Source organism: Prunus dulcis, chromosome 4, assembly GCF_902201215.1.
Source record: "Prunus dulcis chromosome 4, ALMONDv2, whole genome shotgun sequence".
In the NCBI taxonomy this organism is placed as follows: Eukaryota; Viridiplantae; Streptophyta; class Magnoliopsida; order Rosales; family Rosaceae; genus Prunus; species Prunus dulcis.
In genome coordinates, this window is record NC_047653.1 from 13,397,638 (window position 1) to 13,408,743 (window position 11,106).

The 11,106-nt window shown below is 36.7% G+C and overlaps 2 protein-coding genes across 3 annotated transcripts; both read left to right on the forward strand.

Moving 5' to 3' along the window:
• The first annotated feature begins 31 nt into the window (after window positions 1-31).
• On the forward strand, window positions 32-3,189 carry LOC117626678 (chloroplastic lipocalin-like). 2 transcript variants are annotated; one of them, XM_034358480.1, is made up of 5 exons: window positions 32-257; window positions 931-1,054; window positions 1,600-1,839; window positions 2,168-2,458; window positions 2,548-3,189. In XM_034358480.1, exons 1-5 carry the CDS (start codon window positions 178-180, stop codon window positions 2,824-2,826), a joined length of 1,014 nt encoding a protein of 337 aa, XP_034214371.1. In that variant the 5' UTR covers window positions 32-177; the 3' UTR covers window positions 2,827-3,189. The 2 variants fall into 2 exon arrangements, with proteins under 2 accessions (XP_034214371.1, XP_034214372.1); XM_034358481.1 differs by having other exon boundaries at window positions 158-253.
• A 481-nt stretch (window positions 3,190-3,670) lies between these two features.
• On the forward strand, window positions 3,671-4,252 carry LOC117625423 (protein MOS2-like). The gene has a single exon (XM_034356976.1). It carries the CDS (start codon window positions 3,671-3,673, stop codon window positions 4,250-4,252), a length of 582 nt encoding a protein of 193 aa, XP_034212867.1.
• Window positions 4,253-11,106: the final 6,854 nt, after the last annotated feature.

The window sequence follows — 11,106 nt, forward strand, 5'->3', positions numbered from 1 at the left end:
ATATAAAAGTAAAGGGCTTGGTTGAGGGTCGTTCGTTTGGGACTTCTGGATTGCTTGGTGGTTGAAAAGGACAAAGCGAAGACCAGGACAGTGACGTTTCACTAGGATTTTTCGAGGGAAAGAGATTTTAATAGTGGAAACTAGAAAATTCTCAAGCTTTGAAAGGAAGGCATAGAAATGGTACATGCTCTGGTTCAAACAGCACCACTTCTCCTCCAATGTTCTCCTCCTCCTCCTCCCCATGTCTCTAACTGTAGGTACAAATCTCATCACCTTTCATTTCCCAGTCTATAATTTTCTTATTATGAGGCAATTTCTGCTCTAATTCCACCTTATTTTATTTTCTGAAAGAATCAATGTTAATACTAAAATTCTCTCATTTTCTTTGCTGGTTTTTATCTTTTTGGCTCATAATCTTGTTACAATTACTCATAAATGGTTTGGTTTTCTTGGGTTTTTAAATTTTTATTATGCTTCTCATTCTGGTGCCCAAAATGCATTGAAAAATAATGGGAAATGAGAAGTAGATTTTCTGGGTTTTGGTTATTACAAATGGGGTCGGTTGCAAATGGTGAGTATAAGTAATGGACACAAAAAAAAAATCCCTTGTATTTCAGTTGTGCACTGTCAATTGTCAATGCTGGAAAAGCAAGGTGATTTTTCTTTGAGTGAATAATCTTCAAAATGTTTAATAAGCTAACTTTAGATGCACGCCATGAGCATTGATCTTGATGTTCAACTATAGCAATTCCCAAATGATACTACATACTTGTATGTAATTCCAAATGCAAATATGGCTCTGTGTTCTGAGATCCAAAGCGACAACCAATTGTATACGGTTAGGTTTTAAACACATTTTGCAAGCTAGTGTTGTGTTTCTTTTGTTCTTATTTAGTCCAAAGAGTGACATTTTGCTCTCCTGTTTTACAGGGGAGTGCCTGGTAAAATAATGATGAAGTGCTGTTCAGAGCAATCTATCAGCAGCAAGCCTCTGACCAGACATGTTTTATCTGGCTTTGCTGCAACGTTAGTATTTGTCTCTCAAATAAACCAGGTTAGTAGATTTAATCTTTTGTAGTGTTATAGGATGCTAGAATTGAAAATTTATGTTCTGACAAAGCGTTCTCCTTCAGGAGAAGCAGAAGATTTATATTCCTAGCTGGTAAATTTGACTCATCCAATTGTATAAAAACTTTAAAAAGCATAGGTGTTGGACCAATCATTTCCTTGCGTTACATCTTATAAGCTCCCAGTGAAAATTTAGCCCCTTCAGATCTACAATTGTTTCAGTTCTTTCCCATATCGGGATTGTCAGAAGATTTCTGGTAGAGATGCTTGAGCTTTGTGTTCATGATCTTTTATTTAAAACCTTGTAGAACAATGAGTTGTCCATTTCCTTCAATTCTCCACTCTGTAACAACTTACTTAAACTAGATTAGGATTTTCTGAGAATTCGTTGGATTGATGGATAGAGATTTTATGAAGGAATTTAGTCCAAAACTAGATTTCCATACGGTTGTAACAACAATAGATATTAGGTATTCTTGTGTCATTGCAGGAGCTAGAGGGTACTTGATGCCTTTTACTGCTTTTGGGCAGGCTGTTGCATCAGATGCTTCCCATCAACGAAATATTTATGAGCTTGCAAATGCCACTGAAAAGACAGTTACTCTTCTGCTTGATAAGGGATCTGATGAAGGAGGTGAGAAGCTAATGATGATGAGAGGCATGACTGCAAATAATTTCAACCCTATCAGATATTCTGGAAGGTGGTTTGAAGTTGCTTCGCTGAAACGTGGATTTTCTGGGCAAGGTCAGGAAGACTGCCACTGCACCCAGGTAAATTCGGGTATGTGTAGCTATTGCCACTTTGGTGTTGAAATCTGGAAATAATGTAGATATGATAGGAGTTTAGGTTCTCCCCCTTCTGTTGCATTGGACTTGACTGCAGATCTGACTTGTTCAACCTTCTCATCAAGCATTCATGAGCTGTCTAGTTGTCTATCAATAGCCTTTCCAAATTGCAAGTGGTCCAAATCATTCTGAAAGCAATATCAGCTTTCTTGTCATGCTTTGCTTCTCATTGGTTATGGATAACAGGTTTTTTCTGCCAAATGTTAGCCACCTAATTCTGACTGCAAAAACATTTCGACTTAATAAATTGCAGGGTGTGTATACATTTGATATGGAGAAACGGGCCATCCAGGTTGATACCTTCTGTGTTCATGGTAGCCCTGATGGATATATTACTGGCATAAGGGGAAATGTTCAATGCCTTTCGGAAGAAGATTTGGGAAAAAATGAGACGGTCCTAGAAAAGCAAGAGATGATCAAAGAGAAGTGTTACCTCCGTTTTCCAACATTGCCATTCATCCCTAAGCAGCCATATGATGTGATTGCAACTGATTATGACAATTTTGCGCTTGTTTCAGGAGCAAAAGATAGGAGTTTTATACAGGTACTTACTCATGAAATGACTTTCATTTTATAGGAATATTAAGTATTCATGTTTATCTGCGTATAATTTTTGGCATTGATATATTTCAGATTTACTCCAGAACGCCTAATCCTGGTCCTGAATTCATAGAGAAGTACAAATTTTACTTGGCCAACTTCGGATATGACCCAAGCAAAATCACGGACACCCCACAAGACTGTCAATCAATGACAGATAGTCAGTTAACTGCAATGATGTCCATGTCCGAAATGCAACAGGCTTTAACAAATCAATTTCCTGCTCTGGAATTGAAGCGCTCTGTCCAGTTTGACCCCTTTACGAGTGTATTTGACACTCTAAAGAAGCTTGTGCAGCTTTATTTTAAGTAGTCCTGAGCTGGTTAGTCTTGCTCTTCTTGTTCCTTATCTGTTCTGTTCTTACCAACCAGCCAAAAGAGAGAATATGTTGGTGTGCAACTACTTCAACTACAACTATACTTTCATATCATCCATCATTTTAATTTATAATCTACCTCTAATTGTACGTACTTCTTGGAAACAAGTCTGGTTTCTTGGCAACGAGATCAGCTCTAGGAAATGTTACACTGTAATAATTACAGTTTGTGCCACTGGAAGCAGTGCCCTAACTACAAGAAACACTTGCAAGAAATGGGGATAGCAAAATGGTGCTATTCCGTTGCAACCAAGTTTTTCTCCTGACTAATGCTAGGGTACCTACAATTTTGATGGGTCTTTTTATTTTTTGGCTGATGCTTCTTGTGTTGTAGAAATGCCATTTTCTAACTCTTGGCCAAGAAACCTTATATCTATGCAATCCCATCAACTCCTACACACAACTTTTACCCAAGAATTTTTTTTTTCCCTCGTGTTTTTTGTTTGGTCAGAAAAATGGTTTAGAGGATGGCGAAAGGAAGATAGCTAAGAAGATATATTACATACCCATCAATAAAATAAAAAAATTTCAAAAAAAATTTCAAAAACAACAACTATTTTGGGATGTCTTCAAATATTATAATTCTAAAAAAAGAGAGTAAATATCTGTAAATAAATAAAATAAAATAAAATGGGTTGAGTTGGGCCAAAAGAAGGCCCATAATTTCCCAGCTGACCCGTACCGACAACATTCAATATAAAAGTGGAGCCTGGTGAAAAGGGTGGGAATTTGTTGGTAAGAAGTGTTTTATCGGGAGAAGCAAAAGGCCAAACGAAAACCATGAAACTCTCGTTCTCTCTGCCATCGAAACCCTCTTCAAACCCTAACCCCAAACCCTCAACCACATTCAACGACAGCAACGCCGACAAAAACTACGACGGTTCAATTCAATACGTCAACGAATTCGACGCCTTGCAACCCCTACACGGCTACCCCAATACCCGCGTAATCCCTCCGATCCCTAACGAATGGCTGATGAAACCCGAATCCGAGAATCGCTCCGAGGTCCGGTCGCTCTCTGCCAGAATTTCCAACGGTCTCAATCTCCGGCCGAAGCTCGAATCGGAGAACGGGGAAGGTGATGAACGGTTGAGATCTGCAGGCGTGGATTTGGAGAAGCTGGCGCTCCAGAAATTGAAAGAGGACTTGGAGCGGTTGCCAGAGCACAGGGGAATGGAGGAGTACAACGACGTGTCGGTGGAGGGCTTCGGGTCGGCATTGCTTGCCGGGTACGGTTGGTGTCCGGGCAAAGGAATAGGGAAGTACGCTGAGAAGGATGTCAAGGTCGTGGAGTTCAATCGGAGACCGAACGACAGGCACGGGTTAGGGTTTCGTATGGGTCGTGTAGACGACCAGCAGTGAAAAAGGATTTTTAGGATGGTAGTGCCAATAATTACAAGGTGTTTTCCTTTTTGCAATTTTTTTTATGTTTAAATAGCTTGTGCTAAAGTATATATCAACACATTATTAAACAATCTTTTGCGGACTAGCGGTCTCAAATTCAAATTTCTGCCATAATATGTGACTGCTAAAAGGACTAGTACCAGTTGTGATGCTCTGTTTTCGGTTTTTTCATTCGATTAATTTGATTTTGTTGTTGTGCTTCACCCATCATCATTTGAAGTAGAGCCTAAAATTCAATTTATCTAGACTGTGATTGGGATGATGAACAATGGAACCTTGATGGAGTTAAGAAAAGCTAACTGAATTGTGTTCAAATTAAAATTGATTTTTTAATCTTTTCCGCATCCGTTCCGTTCGATTCAATTTGATTCAGTGATTTATAGATGCCCACCCGTAATAAAAATTCCAAGGGTTTGCATCAGACCTAGCATATTAGTAAAAGAGATCATATTTATGATATGGGTCGGTTTTTTAGTTGAAAATCCTTCTTGCAATGTACGTGCATTAGAAAAATATCGACTCCGTTGAATTTGGTAGGGTCGTTGGATCTAAGGATGATTATTTTCCCCACATGTTAGGGTTTCCGTAAGTAAATTGGGTATAAAGGATAAAAATAAGATATTGAAAAAAAATTTGGGAAAATTTTCATGTATAGTGTTCAAAAAGGGACGGGAATGATATTTCAAGAGATATTTAGTCATATATTTATTCTTAGCATTAAAATTATAAATAAATCTTACACTATTTAATTTTTATAAACAAACTCAAAATAAACAACAACCAAAAATAATAAAGAAAGCTGGCCCTATTGAATTTAATTTTAATTATTAAATAACTTTGATGCCCTATTGAGTGTTTTGAGTTTTTTTATGAGATTTTTAGGTTGGGTTTGTTTTAAGAAATCAATGACAATTTTGTAATTTAAAAGAAGTTAAAAGCCCTTTTGTTATGTTGTAAATAGGTTTTGGGTGTGTTTCTAAAGTCCATTTCATATATGTTTTTTTATTTATTTACAATTTGAACTCCTATATTGGGTATTATTGTGAATCTCCCATATTTCAATCCCTTCTCCGAATCCACGTGTTTAAACACATATATAGATATTATAGTATTATATATGTAGTTAAATTTAGGGGAATCTCTCCACCGTTACTAGTTTCTTTTATTTAACAAAACCCTACTAGTTGATATATATTTGGTTAACAACGTAAATATGTTGTGCTCATAATGCATCTTTTCTATTTTAAAAAGTAGCTTTTCATTTTTTATTTTTTATTTTATTTTATTTTTTGTAATGGGCGAGGGTAGGAATGGGAAAAAGAGTAATTCTATTTAGACACACAACATTGACCACTTTAGTTGACCACCTTATGTGGTAGATGATGTGTCATGCCATGTCAAATAATGAATGTTGCCATGGGTATTCTATTTTTTATTTATTCTCCTTTCAATAATCCTTTAAATTTATTTATTTAAAAAAAAAAAAAAAAAAAAAACCCTAACGTCCCTGGTAAGTGGCCTCACGTATGTTCTCAACTCTTCCTCACGTCTCCAGCATTCCCTTCCTTCATTGTTACTGCACTCTGATAGGAGTATCGCTAGAACGTGGCTGAGAGTTGGAGTCCCCTCAATTATGGTATTCTCTACTCTGCTTCTCTCATTGCCTCCCTTCCTCCACCAAATTTATCCATCCCCATCCTCCACTGTTGTTGGTGAGAGTTAGAGTTTTTTCAATAAGAATGAAATTTGCATCCTTGGGCGATTGGGTGGGTTGAAGAATCAAGAGGTTCACTTGTCTATTCTTCTCCAAAAACATGTCTGACAAGGAGGTTGAAGATTGAGGTACATACCCAATTTTTAGTGTAATTTTGTTGTAAGAATTGTTGTACAGGTTCTTAGTTTTTGTTTTTTGAATATGCAATTTGTTGTAAAAATTGATTAGTATAATTAGTTGGGTCTAGCTAGCATGTAGTTCATGGGTACTGGGTGGCTATAATGTCAATTGAATGTGATAACATTTGAATTAATTAGATCTCCATCCTAGTTTGTTCGATGGTTTCTATCTACCTAGCTTTTGTAATTTGCATTTCTTTGTTGTGTATGGGTGTCTTCATTGTCTTTCTCAAGATGTATTCTTTGTTATGTTCTTGGCTAGCACACCTTGCAGTTACATCTCCTTCCCCAAGCTGTAATTTTCTAACTTTGTTAATGTAATTTCTACAATCATTTTCCATGAATGGCATATTCTCATGCCCTCTGGCCTTAACTACCATTGAATTATAATTCTTATTTACTCTTATTCTGGCTCTATCATTCGCTTCAATCTTCCTTTTCATATACGAACTTATTGCACGATTCATTCGAAAATATCGAGCATTGTCCAAATTCAATCCATGATTATGATCGAGTTTGACTAAGTTCACTTTCCAGCTTCCATCCAAGCATATACCTACCCTAAGTTGAGCCTTGCAATTGCATTTTATGCTTGGATATGGATTTAGCACATTGCTTGTAGTACTTTGTGGGATCCCTGATCTAGAACATGATAAAGTCACATATTTCAATTCCCCACAATCTCCTTTCTTCAATGATCTCTTCTTCATTGGGAAACTTACTCGATTTGCATATTTTTTTTTTTAAATAATAATAATCAACCACCTCATCAGCTATGTTTAAAATCATATTTATCTTAGATTCTTATGTTGTTTCTTCTGGGCTCGTTGTATTCTAGATCTCCAGTCCAATCTCACCAATCTCAACCTCATCATTTTCTTCACTCATCTCCAAATTTGAATGGCTTCTTAAAGATTCTTCCATCCTAAATAATTCCAAATATTAATATAAACTTCCTATAATACATATGCAGTATAATATCAATTAATTTAAGATTGTATATATGTATTTATATGTAATTTAAGAGCACTTATACAAGAACAATTATGATAGACAAGAACAAGGTTGGCTGTTTAAATAAGCAATCCCTCAAGCAACATGGTTTTCTACGTCCTACTTATTTAGTATTGTATGGCTGAGATCAGACAAAACGACTGACCTTGGAAGGACTACCAAAATAATATGTATATTATATACATGGGTAAAATCTAGGATCCACCTAGATTAGGAAGGGAGTGCTGTGGAGACGCGATACTCCTATCACAGCCACGTTCTAGCGATACTCCTATCACAATGCAGCAATAATGGAGGAAGGGAGTGCTGTGGAAACGTGAGGAAGAGTTGAGAACAGACATGAGGCCACTTACCAAGGACGTTATGGTTTTTTAATTTGTTTTTTCAATTTTTTTATTTAAGAATTATTGAAAAGAGAATAAATAAAAAATAGAATACACATGGCAACATTCATTAATTGACTAGTGGTTAATATTGCGTGTCTAAATAGCATAACCCTAGGGAAAAATGCTTAACTACGATGGAAATGAGAATGACATATCCACCCCATTTGCCCCATTGTCATCCCTAGTTGGATCGGATTTTTTTAAAACAATCCTGCTTGGAATTGGTTAAATTGGGGCAAAGGAAAAGCCCATAAATGCTCCACCACTGGCCACACCAAAAACACACGCAAAATAAAAGTTGGAGCCTTTAGAGCACCTTCACCCCAAAAGGCAAGGATAAGGCAAAGGCAAGGCAATGGCAGACACTATTCAAATGAATAGTGTCAGCCTTGCCTTTTTAAGTTCCATCCCAAAGGGCAAGGGTAAAGGCAAACACTATTCATTTTACTTAATTTATTTATTTATTAATACTTAATTATTAATTTTGATAGCTTTTCAGATAATATTTTTGGTTGCCACGTGTCACTATTATAAAATTCTCACCTAAAATTTCAGATAACATTTTTGGATAAAATTTTCGAATTAAATTTTCGGATAAGATTTTCTGTTGCCACGTGTCCATTAAATTTCAGATAAAATTTTCGGATGAGATTCTCGGTTGCCACGTGTGTTATTTTTGAATATTTATTATTAAAAAAATTATAATCTCATATTTCAGATACAATTTTCACCTTCTAAAATTACGCCACGTGTCCCATGTTAGATAAGATTTTAAGATATCTATTAAAAAATTATAATATCAGATTCCAGATAAGATTTTCACCATCTAAAATTGCGCCATGTGTCATCTCTATCTTCTAAATTCCTCTATAGAACTACACCCTCAACTCATACCTCTCACACCATATCTTCTCTTTTCTTTCATTTCTCAGATTTTACAAAACACATTCTATTCTCAATGTCTAATCTGAGGAGGGTGTTGGAGAGGCAAGAGCGAGAAGAGGAAGAAATCAGGCGCAGATGTGCTGAAGAAGATCATGAGGCCGATGAAGAGGATGAAGAAATGGTTTTAGCGGTGTGTATGCTCAATGAAACAAGGCAACACCATCGTCATCATGCCCCGAATGTGGACAGACATAGGCAGTCTCAGGGTAAGAATCTCTTGGAAGATTACTTTATCTTAAATTCGTTATATCCTGTTTCTCATTTTCGAGAGAGATATAGAATGCAGGCTCATTGTTCCAGAAAAATCATGCATGATATTTGTAATTACGACACATACTTCGTTCAGAAGTATGATGCTGTTGGGATTTTGGGTATTCTTTCGGGGCAAAAACTTACAGCTGCTTTGCAGATGCTTGCTTATGGGGCATCCACAGAGCAGGTGGATGAGATTGTGCGGGTGAGAAAATCAACTATCCTAAAGTGCTTGGTGAGATTCTGTGATGCAGTAGAAAATCTCTACAAGATGGAGTACCTTCGCAAACCTACGACTAGGGACCTCTGAAGGCTTGTACAAAAGGCTGAGGCTCGAGGTTTCCTAGGAATGATTGGAATCATAGACTGCATGCACTGGCAGTGGAAGAATTGCTCAACTACTTGGCAAGGAGATTATGAGAATCGAAAGGGCCAAAAAAGTATAGTTTTGGAGGCCGTAGCTTCATTCGACGCTTGGGTTTGACATGCCTTGTTCGGAGTTGTCGGTTCTCAGAATGACCTCAATGTGCTTGGTCAATCCCTAGTGTTTAACAATGTATTGCGAGGTCATTCCCCACAGATCACGTACCGAATCAACAATACCGTATACTCGGGTGCGTACTACCTCGTCGACATAATTTATCATAGGTGGACGACATTCGTGAAAACAATTCTGAATCCCCAATTCGAGAAGGAAAAAAGCTTTGCTGCCTTTCAAGAAGGTTATAGGAAAGACATGGAAAGGTGTTTCGGTATCTTGCAAGCTCGTTGGACAATTATCAGGGGTGCAACTCGGATGCTTGATGAATAGGTGCTGCAGAGCATTATGATGACTTGCATCATCCTCCACAACATGATTGTGGAGGATGAGTATGACTATGATGCTCCAGAGGTGTTCGAACCCGATTCCATGAACACGACATTGACTAGAATTTTGAAAAGGCCAATAGGAGCAAATGAACAACTAATGGAGGACAAACCGTTAATTCGGGATGATCGATACAACAACCCCATGGTTGATCGTTATCAGGAAATGAAATCTTTGTATGTTCACGAGAGACGTCAAGTTGACTTGATCGAGCACTTATGGGAGATGAAAGGCAATCATAGTGGATGAAGTCAAGTTTAATGCTTTGTTTTGTATGTGGTTTGCTTGGAATTATGCTTTGTTTTTAATTATGCTTTGTTTTGTGTGTGGTTTGTTTGGAATTACGCTTTGTTTTTAATTATGCTTTGATTTGTGTGTGGTTTGTAATGAATAATGCTTTGTTTTTAATTATGCGAAGTTTTGATGTATGAAATGTTTTTAATAAATAGCTGTATTATTTAATGCTTTCTTTATTGAATAAAAGGGAAACAATACAACAAAGTAATACATATTGAATAAAATGGATAATACATATTGAATAAAAGGGAAATAATACAATAAATTAATACATATGACAACTCTAGAGAAACAATACAATAAATTAATACATATGACAACTTTAGGAAAACAATACAACAAATTAATACATATGACAACTCTTTCAATACAACCTAAGGGTTGTGATCATTTAACCAACCTGTATTGCTAGGTCCGTCGTCATGTTTTCTTCTCATCACATCCCTTCGTTTTAGCTTCCAATAGGACTTTGTTTCAAGAGACATATGGCTCGTCTCCATGGCCATGATTTTCATCTCTCTGTCCTCCATATCTTGTTCTTGTGCCTGCTGCCTTTGAATTGCAAATGCTTCATGTCGTGCCTGGTATGCTTTTTCTATTTTCAAGTCTCTCTCAATTCTCAGTGCGCCATTCTGAGCTATTTGCTCCAAAAATTGTGCACATTCATTGTTTGAAGTGCTCCCTTTCTTGGCCTTTACCGCCTTTCTCCCAATAGGTCTTGGCACATGTGGGAGTGGTGAGTCTTGATCCATTGGGGAGTCCAATGGCGAATCAGTTGCCGGCAAATCGTGCAACGGCGTTTCATTCAACACAACCGGCGGACTGTTGGAAATAATTTTGAATCTTGAACAATTCTTCACAACTTCCCAACATTGGTGACTTTGGAAACTTTTTTTGCCTTGGCCCAAGGCACCGAACCACATTTGTGCTTGTAGGATCTATTAAAAATAAATAATTGAAAATGCAAGAACAAAAAATGAATATGGAAGAAAATATAAACAAATTGGAAATGCAAGGAAAAAAATGAATACGGAAGAAAATATAAACAATTTGGAAATGCAAAAAAAAAAATGATTATGCAAGAAAATATAAACATATCGGAAATGCAAGAAAAAAAATGATTATGTAACAAAATATAAATAAATTGGAAATGCAAG

Coding starts and splice junctions, on each gene's coding strand:
- LOC117626678 (XM_034358480.1), top strand. CDS start 178: ATGGTACATGCTCTGGTTCAAACAGCACCACTTCTCCTCCAATGTTCT. Junction 258..930: donor CCCCATGTCTCTAACTGTAG/GTACAAATCTCA, acceptor CCTGTTTTACAG/GGGAGTGCCTGGTAAAATAA. Junction 1,840..2,167: donor AAGACTGCCACTGCACCCAG/GTAAATTCGGGT, acceptor AATAAATTGCAG/GGTGTGTATACATTTGATAT.
- LOC117625423 (XM_034356976.1), top strand. CDS start 3,671: ATGAAACTCTCGTTCTCTCTGCCATCGAAACCCTCTTCAAACCCTAAC.